The sequence below is a fragment of the Mastomys coucha genome, unplaced genomic scaffold (genome assembly GCF_008632895.1).
Source record: "Mastomys coucha isolate ucsf_1 unplaced genomic scaffold, UCSF_Mcou_1 pScaffold14, whole genome shotgun sequence".
Taxonomy (NCBI): domain Eukaryota; kingdom Metazoa; phylum Chordata; class Mammalia; order Rodentia; family Muridae; genus Mastomys; species Mastomys coucha.
Genome location: NW_022196896.1, coordinates 33,813,970 through 33,840,415, shown reverse-complemented (window position 1 = coordinate 33,840,415; position 26,446 = coordinate 33,813,970). Strand labels below are relative to the sequence as shown.

Here is a 26,446-nt window from a genome sequence, read left to right as displayed (position 1 = left end):
TATATATATATATATATGTATATACATGTGTGTGTGTATGTATTCATCATCAATATATATTCATCATCAATAGCAGTTAGAACAGGAACTCAAAAGGGCAGGACCTGGAGGTAGGAGCTAATACAGAGGCCATGAAGGAGTGCTGCTCACTGGCTTCCTCAGCCTGCTTTCTTAAAGAATCCATGGCCACCAGCCTAGGGTGGTGCTACTCACAAAAGGCTTGAGCTTTCCACATCAATCACTACCTGTAATCACACTCTACAGCCTTGCCTGCATACTGATCTTGTAGAGGCCTTTTCTCAGTTGGTGTTCCCTGCTCTCAGAAGGCTCTGCCTTTTGTCAAGTTGACACATAACTAGTCAATACAATGCACACTGAATATTTTGTCTTAATGAATATTTTTATATATGTTAACAGAGGGCAAAGTTCTTGGAACTCTCAGCTTCACACCTAACAATTTTTAATACTTCCAAGTTTTAAAGAAACAGTAGGGGAATGCAGGTTCGTATTAAGATAAAAACAAATGGACTTTGTTTTAAAAATGAAATGCAGGGGAGAAAAAGTCAAATGATAAGAAAAAGTGGGACTATTTTGAAATGATTTCTCATATATGTAAGTCTGGCTTCTTTAGAAAATGAAGGATTTGAGAACTTTATTTAAATAATTTAAGTTGAGCATGTTCTGGCTTAAAGAAAGAGACCAATTCAGTAGTAATATATTTTTTTTTTTACTATGCAAGTTAATTAATTTTTATTAGATGATTTCTTTATTTACAATATCTCCTTTCCTAGGTTCCCCTCAAAAAAAGAAAAATAATATAATAAAATAAAAAAACAAAAACTAAAACAAACTCCTGTTCCCTCCCCCCTCCCCCTGCTCACCACCCCACTCCCTCCTGCTTACTGGCCCTGGTATTCCCTATACTGGGGCATAGAACCTTCACAGGACCAGGGGCCTCTCCTCCCATTTATGACCAACTTGGTCATCCTCTGCTATACACATGCTGCCAGAGCCATAAGTCCCACCATGTGTACTCTTTGGTTGGTGGTTTAGTCCCTGGGAGCTCTGAGGGTACTAGTTAGTTCATATTGTTGTTCGTCCTAAGGGGCTGCAAACCGTTCAGCTCCTTGGGTCCTTTCTCTAGCTCCTTCATTGGGAACCTTGTACGCAGTCCAATGGATGGCTGTGAATCTCTACTTCTGTATTAGTTGGGTACTGTCAGAGCCTCTCAGGAGACAGCTATATCAGGTTCCTGTCAGCCAGCACTTGCTGGCATTCACAATAGTGTCTGGGCTTGGTGACTGAATATGGGAAGGATTCCCAGGTGGAACAGTCTCTGAATTGTCCTTCCCTTAGTCTCTGCTCCATAGTTAGTCTGTGCAACTCCTTCCATGGGTATTTTGTTCCCCCTTTTAAGAAGGAACGAAGTATCCACATTTTACTCTTCCTTTTTCTTGAGTTTCTTGTGGTTTGTAGTTTGTACTTTGTGTATTCTGATCTTCTGGGCTAATATCCACTTATCAGAGAATGTATACCATGTGTGTTCTTTTGTGATTGCCTCACTCAGGATGATATTCTCCAGATGCATCCATTTCCCTAAGAATTTCATAAATTCATTGTTTTTAATAACTGAGTAGTACTCCATTGAGTAGATGTACCACATTTCTGTATCCATTCCTCTGTTGAGGGACATCTGGGTTGTTTCCAGTTTCTGACTATTATAAATAGGGCTACTATGAACATAATGGAGCATGTGTCCTTATTACATGTTGGAGCATCTTCTGGGTATATGCCCAGGAGTGGTATAGCTGGGTCCTCTGGTAGTACTATGCCCAATTTCCGGAGGAACCACCAAACTGATTTCCAGAGTGGTTGTACCAGCTTGCAGTCCCACCAGCAATGAAGGAGTGTTCCTCTTTTTCCACAACCTCGCCAGCTTCTGCTGTCACCTGAGTTTTTTATCCTAGCCATTCTGACTGGTGTGAGGTAGAATCTCAGGAGTAATATTGCTTTTTAACACTACCTCAAAAGTATTCCTTTTTCCTTCTAAATCTTGCCTGGTGCTGTTTTATGATTTTTGGCTTAACCAAAATCTAACTTTTCTCAAACACTATGACTTTTAGCTTTTGTTTTCTTGTTAGAGTCTGTAGGAGCATGTGTGTGTACTTGCATCTCTCTGTGTGTGCCCACATCTGTATGATATCTTACAGAAGATTTCAAGAATGCAGTTTGATTTCATGATAGTGAAACATATCGCTGACATAGTTATTTATATTTTTCTGCATCACCTTCATTTAAACCTTTAGTGTCTGTGGATAAGACCTTACAAATAGTTGGGCTGGCAAAATCATCAGGCGTTCCACCCTCTGTTCCCCACAGGCTGTCACAGAATGCCACTCCCACTCAGCACAATGAGTGTTCCATTTGCCCATTGGAACTCTGCAGGGCATATTACATGAGAGCAGACAGAAGGTTGCAGGGTGCAGCGGAAGAGTGGGAAAGAGCTAACAGGAGGCAACTAGCTTATGGGAAAAAAGAATGAAAGGGAAAATACTATGGGAACAAAGAAGATAACAAAGAATGAATAGTGATAATTATAAGTAAATTTATAAAAATAAATAGAAGATGGAAAGAAGGGATGATGAAGGGTCCTAAGAGGCTGTACTTGCCAACACACAAGCAAAAGTCACTTTACCAACTCCATAGTTCAGTTCTGTTAGAGAACACGGACAGCTTGTGCTTTCATCAGTGCTTCCTTACATAAGTTTCTGTTCTTGGTTTCCAGTGCTGGGGGAAATCCCAGTGTTAGCGGGTTGTTATGTTCACACTCAGCAAGCAAGCCCCTTTGATTCTATGACCAAGCTGTGCATTTCCCATCTGGGATAATGAAGAGCACAGCAGCAGAGTAAGCAGCTGCAACTGCTCTCAGAGATTTATTTTTGACTCTTAACAGACACTGAACACTCCATAGAAGGAAAGCACAAAGCTTGGTTCTTATGTGCAGGTGACCTTTGCTGTGCAGGAGCCACCATGTAGAGACAGATATTTATCCTCAACCCAATGCAGTGTTCTCAGGGTTGCTGAGTTACCAAGCAGCCCAGGGAAGCATAGGAGTGGGTGTTCATCTGTAACTTACCCTGCCATTCCTTTGTTTTCCTGTTCTGTTATAAGCTGGCTTCTCTGAACCCTTGGTACATGAAGGCACACTACTTGATCCCATCCCTTGGCATCTGTAAATGCAGTATAGCTCTAGGTTCAAAGTACATAAATTGGCTGTATATGTGGAATAAGCAAATGTAACATTCACACAGTTGTATGTGATACTTGGGTTTTATTTTGGTGTGCTAGCAGCAAGTCCCTAAATAAACATTTCATATTCTGCTTTGCTATATGCAAATAAGAATAGTAACATCATACTGTGGTAAGATTTTTTTTTTTGGCTTAAGTCTGTGAACAATTACAAATGTGCATAGTTTTAGTAAATAAATCCTATGAAAATATGCATGGATGTGTATTTGAGATAAAAAGATGGTAATATTCCATAGGTCCTTCAAAATGACCAGTGGTGCAGAAAATACTTAAAAACTTTGCTAGGGTGGGTTGAGAGTTCACTCACTGGCAGTGTTCCTTTAGTGTGCAAAGTCTTAGGGCTTTTTCAGTTACAACAAATACAAACAGTTCCCTCCCAGAAAGCCCTTACGAGCTTTTGTGAGTGTGATAGACTGTTTATTAAAAATTTTCAGTAACTACCCCAGTAAGTTTTATAATTTAAAAAAATTTGAATCTTATGGGATTGGTACTATATAAATATGGTTGACAGACTTAATCTTCTTCTTGAAATGGATGAGTTTTGAATTATTTTTATTTCAACACAATCCAAGGCTTTTTTTTCACCATTTTCTGAAACTCAGTGAATACTGTACACAATAAGGAACTTCCATGGAGAGGAATGAGCAGCAGAGAAAGAACAGAAAGGTTGCACAATCCCATAGGACAAGGGTATTCTAAGAGATGACGTTTGTCCTCCAAACAGCAAGAGGCTTGGGGAGGTAGCTGTCAAGCTGTGAGGGCAAGACTGTTGCTATTCAGACCCTAATTTGGTCGCTTAGTAGCTGGGTGCCCACACACCTACTGGACCACATCTGTCTCTTCTATAAAATGAAGACAAGAATTCTCTAACTCAATATTGGTATAAGAGCCATGTGGTTTAACATATAAGGATGTCTGAAATTCTGTGAGTGCTGTACAAATATATGCTGTTATACTCATTTCAATTAATATAAATTATTATGCATTTATTATGCTGAATTATTCAGCATTTATTATGCTGAATGACTGGTCAGGAGATTCTCCATTTATTATCTAGATATAGGGGTTATTTTGGAATTTCATTCATTCCTATAACTCCAACTGATACCAACACTTATAAACTCAAATAATGAAACGTCTCTCTGTGTGGGGCTAAGAGAACTTTTGTCGAGATGAAATGTGAACGTTCCATTAGCTTCAGTGTCCCTCTTCTTACATATAACACTGAGGCCAGAGTGAACCGATTCAAAGCCTTAGGGTGCTGGCTTAATTCATGCACACAATTTTGTCTTTTTTTATTTCTGGCAGATATTGTGGTATGAGCAACCCTTTTTATTAAAAAAAAATAGACACTAGCTCAACAACCTAAAAAAGACATAGAACTACAGGTATGTCTTAAATACTACATTTTTGTTACAATAAGGATTTCTTGGGTGCATTGAGATCATTCATTGGGTAAAGGAGCTTTCTCTATAAGTTTTATGAATTGAGATCAATTCCTGGAACCCATGTAAAGATGAAAGTGAAAGAACAATGGACAGAATTGTATTTATCTACACATTTGTGCCATAACATGAATGTGCCTATATCTATCTATCTATCTATCTATCTATCTATCTATCTATCTATCTATCTATCTATCATCTATCTATAGATATAGATAGACATAGAAGTATAGATATGTACATATCATACAAACCAAATACACACATGCACACACACAGAGATAATAAATAACAATAATCACCACGATAGTAATAGTAATAATAATAAAATAAGATTTAAAAAAAAAAGAATTTCAGGTTTAAGCCTCATGGGAGGGGTCTCTAACTTTGACAGCCCACAAAATGATGAACCGCAGAAGGTGAAAATGCAGTTCAGCTTTACATGATTCAGTAGCCAGTGTTTGTTCAAACGTCAGGAGTCTGCCCCCAAGTGGTTTATTTTATGCATGTTTAAGTTCAGCACAATTTTCTGAAAACGCAGTTAATTAAGTCCTGCTTGAAGAACAAAGCACACATAAACCTCTTCAAGGAAGAAAGTAAACTAGAAACATCAGACATGACAGCAGCAAAACTCTTTGTAAGGTGCAAAAGAATGATTCTATAGATGGACTGAGAAAAACAGATTTGTGAAAAGAGTCTGGGAGGATACAGTACCAGAAAATCTCGACCCACACACATAGCACAAAGATCACCAGGCCAGAAAGCATGTCCACTTCAGGTTTTTTGGAGGAGAACAGGTTTTGGAATCCTCTTGAAGGAACAACCTCATGTGCTTTATGTTCCAGGGTCCTCTAGTGCATATCTGTGAGTACAAAGGCCTCCATGTTCCCTAGGAAGTCTTACAGTATTTGTGTTTAAAATGTTCATTTTTGCTTGATCTTAGAAAAATCTGAAAACAAAATTGTTTGTATATAAAATCTAAGTGCAATAGTTGTCAATTCATCACATTCTTATTATGTGTACAATAATCTCACTTATTAAAATGTGGCAGAAATTCATTGTTGCAATTATTTATATTTTGTTATTTTTAAATATAAAAAATATGTTTTTTAGTAATGAATTTTGTAGACTCTTAAAACTAACATTGAGTTTACAATGAGATACTATCAGATGTGAATAGTTAATTATCTGGAGAGAACATTCCAGTTCGTTTATCTTTGTTATAATTATCATTTTGCATTGTGGCTAATACATTTTTTAATTTTCCTTTTAAGTTTAAATTTTAATTAATTAATTTTTGAGATAGTGTTTTATGTGGACCAGGCTGGTCTCAAACCTACTACATACACAAATAGCCAAAGATGACATCTAAACTACTGATCTTCCTGTCTCCTTTCCTTGGGTGCTAGGCTTATAGAGTACCACAATTCTCAGTTTTATGGGGTACTAGGGATCAAACCTAGTGCTTTATGTATGATGGGCAAGCATTCTACCTCTTGAGTTACATCCACAGCCCCTCACACTCCTTTTACAACTGTGAAAATTAGATAGGAGAGCAACCTGGTATTATAGGCACCAACCCAGAGTGTTATTGGAGGGCTTATTTGGTACTTGGAGCTTGAATCACCTTCTGTGAGTCACCTGCTCCCTCTTATAGAGACAGGAGATTCCTTGACCTTTCACTTGCAGAATATATTTTCTATGTCCAAATCTGCTACTACTACTGTTGTACAAACAGATGCCATCAACTCTTTGGAGAGTCCAGACGGAACATTGAGAAGTTAGTGCAAGGAAGGTAGAAAGACTGGCAATGCTATTTCTCATTTTATGGTCATATGTGTGCTAAGCCTATGTGCAGACCCTTTTGTGTTTGTTTGCAGTCTCAGGACAGGGATATTACTTTCTTCAGTATATTTCCTGTATACTTTTTTCATAGATATTGTGAATCACTCTCCATGTGTATAAGAGATCATCATCTAGGTGTGACCCTCTGGACTTTACACCCCATAAACACCAAAATTATGTTTTATACATTTCTTTTTTCTAATGTCATGACAATAACTGGAAGATTGGTTCATATTCTTCATAATACCAGATATTTATTATTTGCATAGGCTAATGGACCCTAAGTTGTTTTTAGATATCTTTTTTCCTTCATGTTTTTATTTTGTCCCAGAACATGAAGAAGTCTAGCCAACTTTTCTTTTTAATATTTTGAATTCCTTTATTATTATCCATCCCGAGTGCTTAACATTATGCTAAAATAAATCCAATTGGAAAATCAATGCTTCATAGGACTTGGTGTTGAAAGCTCATTATTGTGTATTTATACTTTATAATCTTAGGACATACATAAGGTACAATGTCTCAGGTGTTCCTCAGATCCCAGTGCCCTGCTGTCTATGTACCATTCCTTTCAATAACTGTCACTCACTCCACACCTAGGAGGCTTGTGTGCTTTCTCACTTTACAAGTCATCCAAGTTTTTGAGTAGAGTTGTGATGTTACTGACTGCTTATAATCTTATATAGTCAAACATCTTTTTTTTCTGTTTTTTTGAGACAGGGTTTCTCTGTATAGCCCTGGCTGTCTTGGAACTCACTCTGTAGACCAGGCTGTCCTGGAACCCAGAAATCTGCCTGCCTCTGCCTCCCAAGTGCTGGGATTAAAGGCGTGCATCACCACCGCCCAGCTCTATAGTCAGACATCTTTATAAATGTTCTGGGTACACTCTCTAAAACTTGACATTTATAGTCTAAGTGACTGTCATTTAAGAGATAGCACCCATCCTATTCTTGATTGTAAAGAACAAATACAACTTAACTTTGACAATCTAAGTAAAAGTATCACTATTGAATAAGCAGCTTAAATCAAAGTCATTGTTACATAAAGTTGGAGTACCTATTTTTTTAATCAGCCTCCCAAACTGCCTATATATATATATATATATATATATATATATATATATATATATATTTCACTGGTTTTCATATTCTAGTAAGATTTCGTGAAGTTCTCTTCCTTTAGGCTGTTTCTTCTTTTGAGAAAGGCAAAGCAGCAGATTACTCAAGTAGCTCTCGTTTATAATCAGTAAGGAAAACATCTTGAATAAGTCATTTGATTCATATTGTTGGTGTTAAGCTATTGCTTGGAATACAGAGCAGTGAGTAGGCTTTATAGGAATTCCATTTATGCACAGCCTGCTGGTAAGAACTAATAGTCATTTTCTGGTAACTGTGTAATAAGAGTGAAATGAACTGAGTAGGCATTGAAATGCAAACAATGGGAAAAACTGAAACTTGGTGCTGAGCATATGGTGAATATTCTGAGAAGAGGCAGGGGTTTTTGAAAGAATAGTGCCATTCAGTTTTTAAAAATCTTAATTTCAGTTGGCAGAGAAAACCCAATGGGAATGTCTGCAACACCCAGCCAAGGGGAAGACAAGACGACACCACCAGAATCCAAGGCCAGATGTTCCTCACCATTGTCATCAGAAAGTAAGCGGTAGCCCTGCCCTCCTTCTTTGGTTTGTTTCTCTTCTTTGCTTCTTCTTTGCAGTTGCTTTAGGAAGAACAGTATACTATTTAACACAATCAAAATAACTCCCATTTCCATGATGCAAAATGGGGTAGATCATGAACAAAGTACTCCAAATACTAGTTTCTATATTTTTTGATAATTTTCTTTTTCTCAAATATATCCTTACTGGCAAGGATAATGTACAACATCCATCAAACTCTGTGGTTTCTGACATAACCATCATCAAACAGAAGGAAACAATATAGTACTTCCTCAGTCTGGCCCAGAATTCATAAGCCTCAGTCAGAAGAAGGAAAGTAAACTTGTGTGCCCCCATACCAGGCTTTGAATTTTTCCTTTTTTCCCAATATACTCATTTTTACATATAACTAGAAAATTACTTTTAACAAAATGATTTTTGAAAATTATTTATTGGCTAAACCATTATTTCTTTTAACAGTAGTTGATTAAAAGGACCTATTTGACAAGATATGCCCATTGATGTAATAGTGGCATGGCACTATGAGGGTAGCTAAACCTTTCCTATTGGGTTTGATGCCCACTCTTCGAGAGAAACCTGATGCCTTGTACTGTAAATGTGATCAGGAGCCTGTAGCTGGGAAGACCATAGGCCCCAAGAGAGAACTCACTACTGTTGTTTGCTAAATGGACACAATGTCAATCTAGTGTCTCTAAAATTTCATCAGAGAAGCTTGTTTCTACAGTGGGTGCCAGTTAATGCAGAGACCACAGCTAATCAATTGCGGAGAATGAGTGTCTCTAGAGTCTTCATCTTGAAACAGGTCATGAATATCACCCCCATCAAGGCTCAGGTACATTGTGAATATGGGATAGAAAGAGTTTAAGAGCTAAAAGACGGAGAAGAGTGTCACAAGTGTCTTCCTGACATGGCAAGCTCAGTGCATCTGCAAACTCACTGAAGTTGTGCTGATCTGCCTAAGATCTGCAGACAACCACACCTGCAACTATTTTGTGATGCATGGAAGAGGGGCCCTTCAGGTCCCACCATTCACTGTGGGGTTTGGGCACGTAGTGGGTTCTGAGGGAAAAACTTTCTTCGACAGTGTAGCCATTCATATGTTGTCCATGTTCCAGTAAGTAACCCACACCCATACCCTTCTACCCATTATGCTCAGGCAGGCAACCTCAATTAAACTCAGAGGAAAAGAAAGAAAGACAGGAAGGAAGAAACAAACAAGGTAAGCAAGAAAGAAGGAAAGAAAAGGACATCAGAGTAGGAGGAGGCTTTCTGGAAAGGTCTTCAGAGGAAGAGGAGGAAGAGAACATAATGGGAGATCAACACAACTCAAACTCAACAGATAGATGTTTGAAACTGTCAAAGAATAATTAAAAAGTATAAATGACATGCCTACATCATTATGATACCAGTCATAGGAAACCAGTACTGTGACTTTTTGCTATAGTGGACTAGTTCTGGATTGCATCATATATTCCATATAGCATAGATTCATGGAGCAGTGTGAAGAATTACTCTTATGAGAAACATGTGCCTAGTTAAAATTTCTCACAGAAGAATTCAGTTTGTGTCAGGAAGCAAAGGCTTTTAAATTAGAGTTGGCTACCTCAAGCAAAATGTGACATGGCTCAAAATAGTCTGATAGCTGACATCTTCAGCAATAGACTTTTTTTATGAATGAAAAAAAGCTCAGAGAAAACTGTCATATTTCCTATAAAATTTGTTCTTGTAAAATATTTTTAAATGTTGGCATTGTTAAAATTTTGAGTGGTAGGAACCATGGAATTTTGTAATGAAGCAAATGAAATGTACTAGTTAGTTAATCTATGCATTGCTACAACTAATACCACAGGTTCTCTTATAAACAAAAAAGTTATATTTAGCTCAACATTTTGGAAGTACAAAGTCCACATAGTAGTGTAAACCAGGAATATTCTTTACAGCATCAACTCGTAGGACAAAGTTGGGAATGAATTTTGGAAGCAAGCAAGTGATTTTGTTTCAAATTGAAATAGAGTGGAGAGGAGGAGGAAAGGGAGAGAGAATGGAGAAAGAAAGAGCGATTCCAGAATGCCCTTTAAGGATACTACCTCTAAAAGTAAGACCTTCCATAAGACCTACCCCCAAAGGTCCATCATCTAGCAATAGCAGTGCCCAGGTGGTCAAGGTCAATATGTGGACTTGAGTAAATGAAACAACTATTCCTTATGATAAAGACAGATGCTTCTCGTGATTTGTTTGCTCAGTCACCACACACACACACACACACACACACACACACACCTTGTATCTAACTGATTGATGATGTAACTTGTATTAGGGTTACTACTGCTGTAATGACCAAAGCAACTTGGGGAGGAAAGGGTTTATTTCAGTCACAGTTCTATATAGCATTTCATCATCAAAAGCAGTGAGGACAGGAACTGAAGCAGGGAAGGAACATGGAGACAGGAGGTGATGCAGAGGCCATGGAAGGGTGCTGCATACTACCTTGCTCCCATGGTTTGCTCATTCTGCTTTCTTACAGACCTCAGGACTACCAACACAGGGATGGTACTTCGCACAATGGGCTGGGCCCTCCTGCATCAATTGCTAATTATGAAAATGCCTTACAGGATTGCCTAGAGTCCAATTTTATGCAGGCATCTTCTCTATGGGGGTTTCCTCCTGTCTGATGACTCTAGCTTGTGTCAAGTTAGCATGAGACTAGCCAGTGCGTAGGGGAGTAGAATGGGAAGGAAAACAATCTTGGCTTCAGCTGTCTTGAAATGTAATAATGAGTAAGTGGATGGGATCAAATATTAAACCACACAAAGCTGCCTGCACACTGCAGACTGATCAGACTGATAATGGGCATCCTAGGCACAAAATAAAACTTGAGTCCTGAATTCAGTGTAGTCTTGTAAGTTCTTTGTTAGTGATTAATGACAATGTGGGATTGGAGGCTACAGAAAAAAGGGAGGAGTCTGAGTTCAAGTAATTCATAGGTTGCTGAAACTGCAGATATACCACAGACCACAGGCACAAAGACATTTCCTGAGATGCTGCCGCAAGGCACACATGCATGGTCTACTTAAACTTGGCTTTCTTAGGCTGTAGTGAGAATGGATGTAAGAGCATGTATAATTTTTGGTGGACTAATGCTTTGAGTCTTCCTATAAGGCTTTACCCCACCCCCTTTTAGGCCACACCCCTTTTAGGTGCCTCTTCCTGGCCCTCTAGGCAGTTGCAATTACATGTTCACTGCTTTTCTTTGGTTTGGTAGTTTGGAAGTCATATTACATATGTTTTGCTTGAAATCATATAAAAACATAAAAATTTGGTTAAATTCACATGAAAACACATGCTAAAATATTTTTGGAAAACCCTTTCCTGCATTCAAAGCCATTTAAAAGCAAATGTGAGTTATTGAAGATGATGTTTATTAATTCAGTTTTTCAAGAATTGTAGACAAAAGAAACTTGTCTTTGTTCAAAATGCTTAATTGTCAATTATCAAGAAGGATAAAACTTTTCTCACATCATGAGAATCAGAAGCTGTCAACAGCATAACTGTAATAGTGCAGTGCAGTAGCAGCAGGATCTCTACCATTACTGTAGCAGAAATTTACTTTATATTAGAATTAATTATAACCAGTATTCTTACGATAGAGAATGTGAGCCAAAAACCTTATTTTTGTTAAGTCTATATATTTTATTACATAAAACTTCCAACTTACACAAAATAAGAGACCATATAATCCACTCCCCATGTACCCATTACCTAGTTTAAATTTCTACCATAAACCCAGTCTTTCTTGATGGCCCTTCACAGTATCTCATTTTATCCCAAATGGGTTATTTTAAGGAAATCTAAGGTGTAAAACCATTTTATCTATACTTTAGAAACTCATCTTTTAAAAATGTGTATGTAACAGGGCATATACTCCTTCTGCCTAAAATTTGGAAACACTGCATCTAAACACACTCAGACCAGGTGAAGACAGGGAAGACACCGTGTGCCCTCTGAATGGAACCTTCCTGAGGCCCAGAGTGGCAAGTGCATTGGAGGTCTCACCTGCAGTCATGATGTCAGCACCTGGAACCTAACAAGGGCAGAGGGACAGCCACACTATCAGTGTTCTGTCTGCAGCAGGTGCTCAGAGGTACTGCTAGGTGTCTGGAAAAGCAAAGCCATTGCATCATGTTTAATTTTTTTTTTATAATTTTTTGAGCTTATGCTACTATATCTCTCCTACTGTTCCTCTTTCATAAGCTTTCCATATGTCCTTCCTGTTCTTCAAATTCACATCTTCTTTTATTCATTGTTAATACAATCATGAGTGTATATACATACACATGCATATATAGATACACATATACATATATAAATATATGATTATAATATACACAACCTAAATATAGTCTGTTCAGTACATACAAATCTACTAGCATGCCTTTTTCAGGGCTGAGCATTTGGCCTTACATCTTCCTTTTTCAAGTGTAGGTAGGTGCCAGTGCCAACATATTAAAATACAGACAGAAATCTGGTCAAAAACAGATTCAATTTTCTATTTGCAAACTGGAGCTTTCTCTCAAATCATTATATCTATTCTGGAAAAAATAACATTTCTAGAGCTGAAAGCAAAATATTAACAGTATCGATATAGGTTAGAAAGTAACAGATATTATAAGCATTTTAATAATATTAAGTATATTCTTTTATCAAACAACTTGATTGCATAAGTTATCTACCCAATAGATAGCACATAACATATGTAGTAGGTAATTAATAAAACTAAACAGTGGGCCCTGGTCTATACTACATGTCTGACTAGGCACACACATGCATATTAAGAATACTATCTAGAAGTGGGATTTCTGGGTAATAGGCTACATTAACTGTTTTTGGTTATAGTCTTAGTGTCCCTTTTCATGATAAAAAATCCTCTCAACATTGAAAATTAACTATGTTTATTGTTCGATGCTTGTGCTATTGAAGTAAGCAATAAAACGTTGACAAAAGTTTTCATTATTTGAAAGAATCTTTGATTTGGAGAAGTTCATATGAATAATGCAGAAAAATACATTCATTTTATTTATTTATTCCCTTATGTACTACTTTCATACAAAATTTCCATAAAATACTTTTTGATTATTTCTTTTCCCTCCCCCCAACTCCTCCTAAACTTTCTCTACTACCCTACATACCCAACTTGATGTTTTTTCTCTCATAAAAACGAAACAAAACTCAGAAAAAATTCAAGAACATACAAAAAAGAAACAAATCAGACTAATAATAAATAAATAAATAAATAAATAAATAAATAAATAAATAAATAACAAAACCCTCACAAAAATAACATGGAGTGTGCCTTGTGATGACCAGTTACTCCTGGCCATTCAGCCTTCCTTGGAGTGTGGTTGTTATATTCAAGAAACTCAACTGGTCTTGGTTAGGGATGGAATATTTTTTATTAGATATTTTCTTTACAATTTGAATGATATCTCCTTTCCCGATTTCCCCTCCAGGAAAAAAAAAAAAAAGGCCTGTTCCCTCCCCCGTCTCCCTGCTCACCAACCCACAACCCGCCCTCTCCGGCTTCCTGGCTCTGGCATTCCCCTACACAGGGGCATAGAACCTTCACAGGACCAAGGGCCTGGCTCCTCCCATTGATGACCGACTTGGCCATCCTCTGCTATATATGCTGCTAGGAGCCATGAGTCCCACCATGTGTACTCTTTGGTTGGTGGTTTAGTCCGTGGAGCTCAGAGGGTACTAGTTAGTACATATTGTTGTTGGTCCTAAGGGGCTGCAAACCCTTCAGCTCCTTGGGTTCTTTCTCCTTCACTGGGGACCCTGTACGCAGTCCAATGGATGGCTGTGAGCCTCGACTTCTGTATTAGTCAGGCACTGGCAGAGCCTCTCAGAAGACAGCTTTATCAGGCTCCTATCAGCCAGCACTTGCTGGCATCCACAATAGTGTCTGGGCTTGGTATTTGAATATAAGAAGGATTCCCAGGTGGAGCAGTCTCTGGCTTGTCCTTCCTTCAGTCTCTGCTCCATAGTTAGTCTCTGCAACTCCTTCCATGGGTATTTTGTTCCTACGGATGAAATATTGTGTTCACTTTTATTTTATCTACTTTAAACATTTGCAGGTCTTATATGTATTGTCGTTGTTGTTATGAGTTTATATGTGGGTCAATTCTGTTGTATCTGGAAACTGCTGTCTCCTTGGAGTCGTCCACCACTTCTGGCTCTTACAATCTTTCTGTTTCCTCTTTTACATAGATATCTGAAACTTGAGGGGAAGGGTTTAAAAAAGATGCCTATTTAGGGTTCAGTGCTCCTAAGTTTCTCTGTGGTCTCTTGGAGTCTACAAGACGTGTACATTGTGTATCTGTGGATCTCTTTGTTAATTATCATTTACTGCAAGAAGAAGCTTCTCTGATGAAAATTGAGCAATAATTCTTTGCTCTATAGGTATGTTGTTAGGAGTCATTGTATTGGTAAGTTCCTTTAGCAGAATAATGCTAGCAGGTTTAGCCTTTGATCTTCCTAGTTTCAGATTCTTGGTCAGCGTTCTTGGTCACTTTAGCAGTGTCATTTATGGGTTCCATTTCATGGAAAAGGCTTTTGATTTAACCAAAAAGTTTTTTTTTAACTCCATTGTTGTGACCCTCTTGTGCCAGTATAACTTGCAGCCATGTCCCAGTGGTAGGTTGTTGAGGTTTTAGCTGGGTGAAATTGAGTCCTTTTCTATTCCAGCAGCATGTAAAATACCTTCTAGCATCATGGATTCTATAGGGATGAGTCTTTCAGTTGGCCACCAGCTTTATTTTTAGATGTTTAATGATATAAATAAGTTGTATATTCAGCAGTAGGATCTTACCATTAGGTTGCAGAGTACACAAAAGCCTGTGATGTTTGGGGTTTTTATGGAGCACCTTCGTAGAATGCTTGACCAAGATGTAGCCCATTTCTGGTACTGGGGTCTTTTACTTGGTTTCATATCATGTCAAGTAGGGGCATCGTCTCCCTCCTCCATTAAATGGCTACTCCATTAAAATTCCTTTCATATATGTATATACTTTAGAAAGCTTCTACAATAGTAGGCTTCCATATGGCTTTTGAAAAGGCCATTAGCTTTAGTTGTTTCTCCCCACTTTTCCTCCTTTACCTTGCCCTCCCATATTCCCTCCAATTTAAGTTATTTTGGCTTCCCCTTTATGTCTTTATAACACTGTACTCTATTCTTCTTCTTTGGATGCCAACTCCCCCCCCCATTTTTCATCACAAGCTATCTAATTTCTGTGGTTGAAATCTAACATCCACATATAAAAGAAAATATTCAGTATTTGTCTTTTGGGGTCTGAGATAACTCACTCAAGATGGTTCTTTCTAATATCATTGATTTACCTGAACTTTTCATAATTTCATTTTTTCTTAAAGGCTGTAAAGTATTCCATCGTGTTGATGAATGACATTTTCATTATCCACTTATCAGTTCATGGATATCTAGGTTATTTCTAATTTCTCACTATTGTTAATAGAGAGTAAATGAACATGAATGAGCAAATATTTCTGCAAAAAAGATATACCACTTCAGCATTTGAGGCTTCTCCACACTGATTTGCACAGTGGTTGCACAAGTTTGCACTTTCACCAATAATGAGTAAGTGCTTTCCTCCTTACCCTGCATATTCTACAGAATGTGCTGTCATTCGTTAAAATTGACTTTGGTCATTCTTCTGACTGGAGCAAGATGAAATTTACAACTAGTTTAATTTACATTTTCTCGATGGCTAAGAATGTTAACCATTTTTTCGAAAATATTTCTTACCTATTTATATTTGAGAACTTTCTGTCATATCTATACCCTATTTTTAGGTGTTGAGAAGAAGGTATATTCTTTTGTGCTTGAGTGAAATATTCTGTAGATATCTATTTTATAACACCTATGGGTTTCATTATTTCTGTTTAGCTTCTGTGTCTGTGATCTGTCCGTTAGTGAGAGTGGGGTGTTAAAGTTTCCCACTGTTAATGTGTGTGGTTCAGTGTGTGATTTAAACTTCAGTAAAGTTTCTTTTACAACTGTGGGTGCTCTTGCATTTAGAGTATAGATGTTCTAAATTGAAACATCCCCATCTCTTTTGATTAATTTTGGCTGAAAATCTATTCTGTTATATATTTAAATGGCCAGTTTAGCTTGCTTCTTGGTTCACTTTGCTTAGAACATATTTTTTCTAACTCTTTAATCTGAGGTAATATCTATCTTTGACCTTAAGATGTATTTCATGTATGCAACAGAAGGATAGAAACTGTTTTCTGATCCATTGTGTTAGCATGTGTCTTTTTTTTTAAAATTGAGGAACTGATACTGAGAAGTATTAATGGGTAATGATTGTTAATTTCTGTTATTTTGTGTTGTTGTTGGTAATGATGGTTGTCTGAATGAGCCTGTGAGGGTGGGTGGATGGGTGTGGGTGTGGGCATGTGTGTTAGCATGCACTTCCCTTCTTTTGGATTTGTTGGTGTGAGATTATTTATTACCAGTGTTTTCATGCATGTAGTTAACCTCCATGGGTTAAAGTTTTCCTTCTAGTACTTTTTGAAGGGTTGGATTTGTGAATGGATTTTATGAGTTTGTCATGGAATATATTATTTTCTCTAATTATGATGATTAATTGTTTTATTTGGTATACTAGTCTCTGTGGTCTCTTGGAGTCTGCAGGACATCTGTGCAGTCCATTTTGGTCTTTAGAGTCTCTGAGAAGTCAGGTGTAATTCTAATAGGTCTGCCTTTATATATTACTTAGTCTTTTTTCCTTGAAGCTTCTAATATTGTTTATTCTATACATTTAATGTTTTGACTATTATGTGTCAGGAGGTTTTTCTCTTCTGGTCTAATCTATTTAGTGTTCTGTAAGCTTCTTGTACCTTTATAGGCATATATTTTTTTAGGTTAAAAAATTTTTCTTATATAATTTTGTTGAAAAAATTTCCTGGGCCTTCAATCTGAGAATTTTCTCCTTCCATTTCTATTATTCTGAGATTTGGTCTTTTCATAGTGTCACAGATTTCTGTTTTGTGTCACAAACATTTTAGATTTAACATTTTATTTAACCGATGTATGCATTTTGTCGATAGTATGTTCTATGCCTCAAATTCCCTCTTTCATCTCTTGTATTCTGTTGGTGATGCTTTCATCTATAGTTCATGTTTGCTTTCTATCTCCAGGATTCTCTCAGTTTGTGTTTTCTTTATTGCTTCTGTTTTTCTTTTTTCAGACTTTGAAAAGTTTTATTCATTTTCTTTGCCTATTTGTGTTTTTCTGGATTTCTTTAAGGGATTTACTCATTTCATCTTTAATGGGCTCTATAATCTTTACAGTACTGGATTTAAGGTCATTTTCTGTGCTTCAGCTGTGTTGGAATATCCAGGGCTTTCTGTAGTAAGATAGCAGGGCTCTTATGGTGCCATATTGCTCTGGCTATTGCTGATTGTATTCTTATTCTGGCCTCTAGTCATCTGGTTTGAGGATTATTATGTTTAGGTTCCAATTTCTGACTTTATCTTTGTTGGATAGATGGTTTTTTTGATCCTCTCCTCTTGCTTTCTGCTTCTGTAATCTGGCCTAAATGGCCTGTGGTTCTGGAAGCCAGTGACTCTCAGGTCCACTAGTGTGTCTCTGCTGGGATTTTGAGTGCCTGCATTGCCTCTGAGGTTCTGTGGTTCTCAAAATTGATGTGGTTTCTAAGGTTTTAGATAATGGTGTGGCCTCTGGGGTCCCATGTACTGGGGTTCCCAGTATTGGCTTGGTCTCTAGTAAATTATGAGTCTTCCTTGAGAGTTATGTGTTGGAATATGAAGCCCATGAGAGGGAGTACTGTTAGGGACTGCAAGCATTTAAAGGGTACTTACAGGCAGTGGGCAGTGTCTTAGTACCAGTGTGGCCTCAGGTAGAGAGAGAGTCTTCTGTTGGAGCTGTGGGTCAGGCTATGGAAGGGATGCTGTTTGAGGCTGTATACCCCATTTTAAAACTGAATTATTTGTTTTCTTGATGTCCATTTTCTGAATTCCTTAAATATTCTAAATACCAGTTCTCTAGTGATGGGTAATGGCAGAAGACATCCTCCCATTCTATAGGCTGCTGCTTTGCTGAATGAGAGTGTTCTTTGCTGGACAAAAGCAGCCCTGGAACAAAACAAAGTCAATCATGATGGGTAATCTTTTTTGATATGTCTTTAACTTTTGCTTGCAAGTATTGTATGAGGATTTTTTGTTTTGTCTGCATTTATAAGGGATATTTAATGGTAATTAATTCCGTTTTTTTTTTTTTTTGGTTGGGTCTTTGGTTTTAGGGTAATAATGGCTTCAAAAAAATTAGAAAACATTCATTCCATTTCTGTTTTGTGGAATAATTTGAGGAGTGTTGTTAGAATTGTATCTTCTTGGAGGTGTTTTCCTATGATGACTGTACAGGTCCCTTCCCTATTTGTTCTGATTAATACCTTGGCATCTATTTTGTCAGTTATTAAATTAGATATACCAGCTTGCTTCTTGGTTCCATTTGTTTGGAATACAATTTTCTATCTTTTACCTTAAGTTGATTTCTGTCCATGGTAGTAGATATTTCTTGGATTCAGCAGAAAGATTGATTCTGTTTTCTAGCCCAATTTATAGTGCATGTCTTTTTATTGTGGGGATTAAAACAATGAATATTGAGGGTTATTAATGAGGTATTAAATAATTCATGGTATTTTGTTGTGGTGGATTGTTTTTACTCTTCTTTTGACTATTTTGGGTATATTTATTTCTTTTGACCTCTTGGTTGTAAAGAAAACTAACCTTTTCTTCAGACTAAAGTTTTTTTATTAGGATCTTTTGTAGATCTGAATTGGTGGACAGAAATTCTTTAAATTTCTTTATCATAAGATGTTTTTACTTCTTTATTGATTATAATGGATAGTTTTGCTGGGTAATATAGTGATAGGCTAGTGCTTATGATCACACAAAGCACTTAGAACATCAGTCCAAATCCTTCTGAATTTCATAATCTCCAATTAATCTGATGGGATGGCTTTTATGTTACTTGATCTTTTTCCTGGCCCTATGTATCTGGTGTTCTGCATGCTTTTTATACTTCAGGAGACAACTTGATCTTTACCTTGAGAAAATTTTCTCTTATGATTTTATTAAAAGTATTTTATTACCTGGGTTCCTTCTCCTTCCTCTATATGTATTAGTAGAATGTTTGGTCTTTTATGATGTCTCATATTTCTCAGATGTTTTGTTCCTTGATTATTTTAGATTTAATGTTTTCTTTGACTGAGCTATTCTTTACTCCTACTTCCCATTTTAAGACCTCAAATTTTATCTTTTAGTTCATTTAATTTGTTGGTATTGTTTACCTATTTTTTTATAGTTCTGTTTTAGTTTAATTTTTACTTAGTAAATCTATTTCTGTGTTAAATTCTACTTTTATAGCTTGACTGTTCTTTTGTTATTTCATCTACTGTTTGTGTTTTCATGACCTTCATTAACATATTTATCTGTATCCTCATTAAGGTCTGAAAAATGTTGATAATTGCTACTTTAATTTCTTTGTGATTTGATTAAATTGCTTTTCTTGAGGCCTAAGATAGGAGGTTTGTTGACGTCTGAAGGAAGGATATTGTCTTGGTAGCTAGTATTATGTTAGTGTATCTGGAGTTAATAATACATTTGAAGTGTTTCTTAGTAATGGTGATACTTGGTCTCCTCTTTGCTTGATGAGTGTTCATTCTTTATCTTAAAAGCCTAATCTGGGTCCTAGTCAACTGTGACAGATGTGGGGTCCCTGGTAGAGAGCAGTTCTGGGTCCCAGGTAGGTACAGTGGTTGTGGGGTCAATAGTAGAGAGCTGTTCTTCTGGTGTGGAGTCACAAAGAAATGGAGATGTTCTAGAAGATAAATCTGAGAGAGATAGTTGAGAAGAGCTAGGGGACACTGAGTCTGCAACAAGAGACTGAGTCACTAGGCCATCAGGATGTGCTGGGTGAAGGGGCTCTTGCTATCAGGTTGTGGCAGGACTAGGAGACTTTGGAGTACAACAAGAAGCATGATAAATGTCTCCTACCAGACTACTATTGTGATGTGGCAGCTTTGAGTCCCTGGTAAAGAGTTTGATCACTATTCGTTGATGTCAACTTGTATACATCTGGAATTAATCAAAACCAAATGACTGGGAACATCTGTGAAGAATTTTTTTCTTAAATTATTTGCAGTGTGAAGACCTACTTCCAATCTCGATCTCAAAGGGTCTCTGCTGGCTTTTGCCCTCTCTAGCAAATTCATTCCTTCATTGGCATTAGAGCCTAAAACATTGAGCTTCTGGATTATATAATAGATGATACATGATAGATAATTGATAGATAGATGATAGATGATGGATAGGTAGATAGATATAGATAGATAAATAGATAGATATTTAGATAGGTAGATAGTAGATTCATTATATGAGTTCTTTTACTCTAGAGATACCAAACTAAAACAGAGGGAGTCTGTTAGAGTAGTCATAAAAAAGACAGGCTATATGAAAGGCTGAAGAAGGCCACCAGGAAGAAAAAGGTGATCCTATGTCCATGTCAAAAGGTTAAATTTCCTATTATGTTCATTTAAAATAAACACATTGACTTTAAAAATTCCTCTTAGTACTCAGCAGAAAACTACTCAAATTCTTTTGGCTCATCAATTCTTCCTTCATTCCCATGGTTATTTGGGGAGGGTATATATGACATTTTTAATAGGTTATTTATACTTGTGTTCCATTTATCCATCTTCCCATTAATCCTTCTATACATCTATCTCAAAAGGTGAACAGTGTTGTTTTATAATATTATTTTCATTTTAATTCAATTTCATTATTTTCTGAATGTGTGGTAAATGAATATTCACTGTAAACTGAATCTTAAATCTCTTCTCATGAAATGAGAGCAGTATAGAAGTATAGGCATTCTTTTATGCCACTTGAAAATCTGTACATAGTACTTCCACTTGTAAGGACCCATTTAAATCTTAATTGCATTTCTTCTGTATATATTTCTTCTGTACATTATAATCACTAGAATATTTTATATATCATTTCTTTTGAGTATAAACTCCATTTTTAATGTTCTTCATAGAAATACAGACATTTACCTGGAACCTGGCTAGTTATTTTTGTTGTTGTTGTTCTTGTTGATTTTTTTGTTTGTCTTTTGTTATTCTGTGTTTTTATCCAGCCTTCTGGTATATTGGATGACCCTTGGTGTTCTAACATATTTGTTATCTATGTTTATTAAGTTTTTGTTTCTTTTGCTTTTGTGTAAGTAACTGCTCTATCTTAAATTGAAAACTGATAACTTGGTGATTATTCAAAATTTTAGTGTCAATTTAATAAGTTTCATTTTCATTTTAAGGTAACTATAGAGAACATTCTTTAGCCCATTGTATTTTCTAAATAGTGGTGCTTTTATTGAAGTTATGGTTAAGATGGAGCTATGTTTTTGAAATGACATTCACTTTCAATATCTGCTTTGTATTTTACTATATAGCACCTTTTCAAATACTGTCTTTAGTTATAATACAAAGGTTTATATACCCTCTCTCATGTTCTGTTAATAACATGCCTTCAGCTGCCTTTTTTATTTATCTACTTGTGAACTATTAAAACCAGCTTTTTTGTTATCAATATCATCAATTGTTTTTTCCTCCTGACTTTCAGGAAATCAAGTACTCAAGAATTTTTATTTTGCTTTATTTAAGTCAACCTGATTGTAGTATAATTAAAGTGCTCTGTAATGCTTAGAGAGAACAAGTTTGAATCATGCAAATCTCTTTTAGATTACATTCAGGGTTGGATTTTTATTAAGCACTGAAGATTAGTGCTTAATCTAGCAGCAATCTCTTGAAGTATCTTCCCACCTCTAAGTATTTTTAAACCTGGAGTCAAGAATGCAAAGTCTTTTATGGTTCTCAGATGGAGAAATTTATAGTCTGAGACTAATGGACTTTGGTTCATTTCCAAAAGATCATGGCATTAGATGGTGTTCATATATAATTGATGACAGTACAGACTTTACTACATCACTCTATATTATAGATTAAACTATCAATTTTTATGAGTACATCTTCAGTCTATGATGTGTCTGTGTAAATGATGCAAGAACAAGTTAGTGTAGAGAGCTCCTTAGCAGCCATTAATTTATTTGCAGATTATATCAAACAACTAAGTTACACACATACACACACACACACACACACACACACACACACACACACATGCCACACACAAAGCTTATTGTGCATAGGAACACCTTTTGACTTAAAAACCACTCTGGATAACTTGAGCATTCCAGTATCAACTTTGTTCCTCATTTCTCTCATCCTCACTAGTAACATCTTATTTTGTGGGCATGCTAAGCATATTGCTACCTTTGTATAGAGTGTCTTCTCTATTTGAAAAATATAGATTCCTCTTTATATATCTAGCAGTGAGATATCCCAGGAAACTTCCTTCCAATTTCTCTCTCTATCACTTCCTGATCACAGCTGTGTTTGGATACTGCAATACTCATGTTTCCCACGAATGTCTTTGCATGCTTCAAATAAAAATAATAGTTTGCTTTTCCTCTCCATTAGATAGCATATATCTCTAAGGCAAGGTTCTGATTTTTTTATTTTAAATCACTACCTGAAGGGGACCGTCCAGCGGTCACCTTCCTCAGTGGGTATTCACGAACTGGGTTAAATGAGTCCTGGGAAGGCAAACGGTTAATAAGGAAAGACACAGATGCCAGGTAGATGTGATAAGAGAGAGAGAACTTTACTGTAATTCACTCAGTATTTATAGTTATGCTTAGGAACCAGACCCAGAGGAAATTGAAACCTGCCCATCTAACATAAACACAAGAAGATCCATTAACACCAGACCAGAGGAAGATCTTGAAAGGAAAATCCCGCAAACCTTTAACATAAACATGAGACTTGCTCAGTCTTTGATCTAAGGAGCAGCAGTCAGGGTTCCACACAGCGGGTGTCCGGCCCCAGCTTCCAGCCTGTCGGGGCTGCATATGGAAGCCGAGTAGCTCCCAAGTAAAAGGGGGGTTGGAGACCACAACTACCATTAATAAAAGAGAGCAATGCTTTTTGTCTAGTGTTCAGTAAATAATATGAATGAAAGTTTTCTTAAATTAAAGCAATTCTTTCAAATACTAAAATACCCAGAAAAAATACATAATCAGTATCCCAAGGATCAATTTCTGATCTAGGGTATCTAATTTCTTTCTTGATATATGATATACCAGTAGAATTTGTAGATATTTGGTTACACTATTGATCATGAAGTCTTCAGTATTCTTTTCTTCATTTTAAAACAGACCTCATTATCTGATTCACCTTAAAACTTAGTAGTGATGACTGAATGAGGATTGTATATGTCACACTTAACACAGAGCCCAGAAAAAGTACAGTCTTGATAAATGGTGATTATTGAGCATAGGAGATGGCTTAGTAAATAAAGTTACTGCCATGTAAGCAGGAGGACCTGAATTTTACAGAACTGACTTGAAAATCTGGGATGGTGCCTAACATTTCAATTTTGAGGAGGGTCTGTGAGGAGGCTGGCTCTCAGGAGCTCATTGAATAGCTAACTTAGCCAAATCCATGAACTTTAGGGACATTGAGCAAACCTTTCTCAAACAATAAAGATGGGGTTCAATCAAGGGAAGATACTCATTACAAACCTTGAGTCTAAACACACACACACACACACAAAGAGGGAGAGAGAGAAAGGGAGAGAGAGAGGGGGGATACTATATAGCTGAGAGGAAAATGCCTTCTGTTGTGTTGACAGGGATCATCCAGGCCAAGAGAAAGCAACTTTCAGAAAATATACATTAGTTTTAAAATTTTCTATTTTTAATTACATTTCAGAAAAAAGTTCTCTATTCTTGCCATGCTGTTTTTAAGATATTTGAAGACATGTTTTAATTCACTTTGTTACTTTTATCATAGTTACTGATTATGTATAAACCCCACAAAACTGACTTTATGACTTTATGACTTTATGAAAAATCTATAGGCTCACACTGTTGGCTCTAGCATGTCCTCCTGTGTTGTAGCATTGAGTAGAGGGAAAAGTTCCCTGAGCATAGCTGATGATTATTGTTTTTATGTGGTTTTCTTCTATGGTTGAGTCTCAGTTGCCCAGAACCTTGCTGTGATGAGAAAAGTATACGTCAGCTGTCCGGAGCCTTCACACTTCAGTGCCTTTCTCACCCCACATCACCCAAGCTCAGCTTGATGTTCTTTGATACTCTTGGACTTCAGTGGAACAGAGAACTCTGTTAGACTAACATACCTGATCTGCCCCTTATGTTCTTCTCTTACTTTGTACAGAAGGAAGCAAGCATCTGTGCATTACTGAGACACTTCTGTTAGAAGAAAAATGGAAGGTCTTAGTGCTGACTGGAGATAAAGGAACTCAGGCCAATGTCACATTGTGGGTGTATGGAGATGAAGGTGTCACTGGACCAATCAGCCTTACTAAGGACAGCCAAGAGCAGCTCTTCCTTCCAGGACAGAATGATGAATTTCAGGTAAGGAAAATCAGTACTCATGTTATTGTTTGAACATTTCAAAGATATGTAATATATATGTGTGTGTTAGAGACAAACAGAGACAGAGAGACAGAGACAGGTAGAGATATACAAAGGCAGAGAGAGAGAGAGAGAGAGAGAGAGAGAGAGAGAGAGAGAGAGGAGACTGAATCAGTGAAATGGTGTGATGGAGAAAGGGAAAGAGAGACAGAGAGAGACTGTATAAAATAAAACTAGTCTGAAATAAACACCATAAGTTAGTTAACTTATTTCCTACTATAATTATAAAAATAAACACATTTACTCATCTCTCTTATTCATAGAAGTGTGGAAGATTATATAAAAATTTTCTTTCTTTAAGGCCATTGTCATAAAAAATCAACAATCCAGTTAAAATTATGCCCTGATTACAAGATATGGGAGACTCTTAGAGTAAATGGAAGCCCCGCTTTCTGTACTTGATATACTTTCAGACACTGCTAGGCTTGGACCAAGTGTTAGCAGGCTCTGCCTGTCACCATTTAAACTGCTCTGGCACTTAAGTCTTACTGTGAGAGCTCTGAGCTGCTGTGGTTTGCATACAACCTGCTGCTTGTGTCATTTGTAGGAGCACTGGCCAAAAGCCAACCAGGACAGTTAAATTGTACTTTACTAATTCTCACACCCCGCAAGATGAAAGCTGTGTGGTTCTTCAGTGCATTCATTGAACAGCAGTTGCTTATCCTTGAGAGTGTCTCTTTGTGCACTAGGGAATTGCGAATTATGGAGGCCAACCTTAGTCACCAGTCTGAAAAGGCTGCTTGGGGTTCAGCACTTGGCCTCATTAATATCTGGTTAGTTTTGCATTTTCAGCTCTCAGCTTGTAGATCTAATTTTATGGTTATTAGTGGCATTTTACTGATGAAATATGGTTGTCCACAGTGATGGAGGGGCACTTTGATATGGCCCATGGTGATCACTCCCTCTAACATGTTTTTGAATGGTTTCTTGAAAATGATAGTTCATAATTCAGAATGCATGTTAGAATTAAAACGCCAAGTCATCCACAGAAGCATGATGTTCCTGATAATATGTCATATGCCATATTATCATGTGCTGTATTGATGTATTGATAAATTTGCTCAATGTTTTTCAGGAACATTGGGTTGAATCTTAGAGTCTCATGATTGCACATTGGAATACCTAGAGAGCTTTAAAAAACCAGTGACAACTGCCTGCACTTCCAGAGAGCCCGTTCGTTTTGTTTGGCTGCAGTTTGAAAACTCAGATTTTTGAAAGCTCTCTACATGCTTCTAAAGTGCAGTCACTGTTACTAGTCCTGGTTCTAACACCAGAATGTAAGCCAGGAAATCTTGATTGGTGCTAGTTTCCAGTATGACAACCCTGTGTCATTTAATTTCTTTGTACCAGTGTTCTCTTTATGTGTAGAAAGGAGGCAATGACTTCCATTCTTTTATAAATTCTGGGATGATGTAAGATAGAAAGAATGTGTATTAAGAAAGAATCCCGAGGGACATGATCCTCTCAGCTTCCGAGTGACAGAGGGGGTTCAGCGTCCTCCTCTGCCCCTTCCCT

The 26,446-nt window shown here is 37.0% G+C and overlaps 1 protein-coding gene across 1 annotated transcript in view; it reads left to right on the top strand.

Annotated features, from left to right (window-relative positions):
* The window catches only part of Rp1 (RP1 axonemal microtubule associated), a 247,560-nt gene that overhangs the window by 171,998 nt on the left and 49,116 nt on the right, over window positions 1-26,446 (top strand). Inside the window, exons 16-17 of the mRNA XM_031366740.1 lie at window positions 8,144-8,251; window positions 24,672-24,871. Coding sequence (XP_031222600.1) covers window positions 8,144-8,251; window positions 24,672-24,871 — 308 coding nt within the window. The remainder of the gene's footprint in view (window positions 1-8,143; window positions 8,252-24,671; window positions 24,872-26,446) is intronic.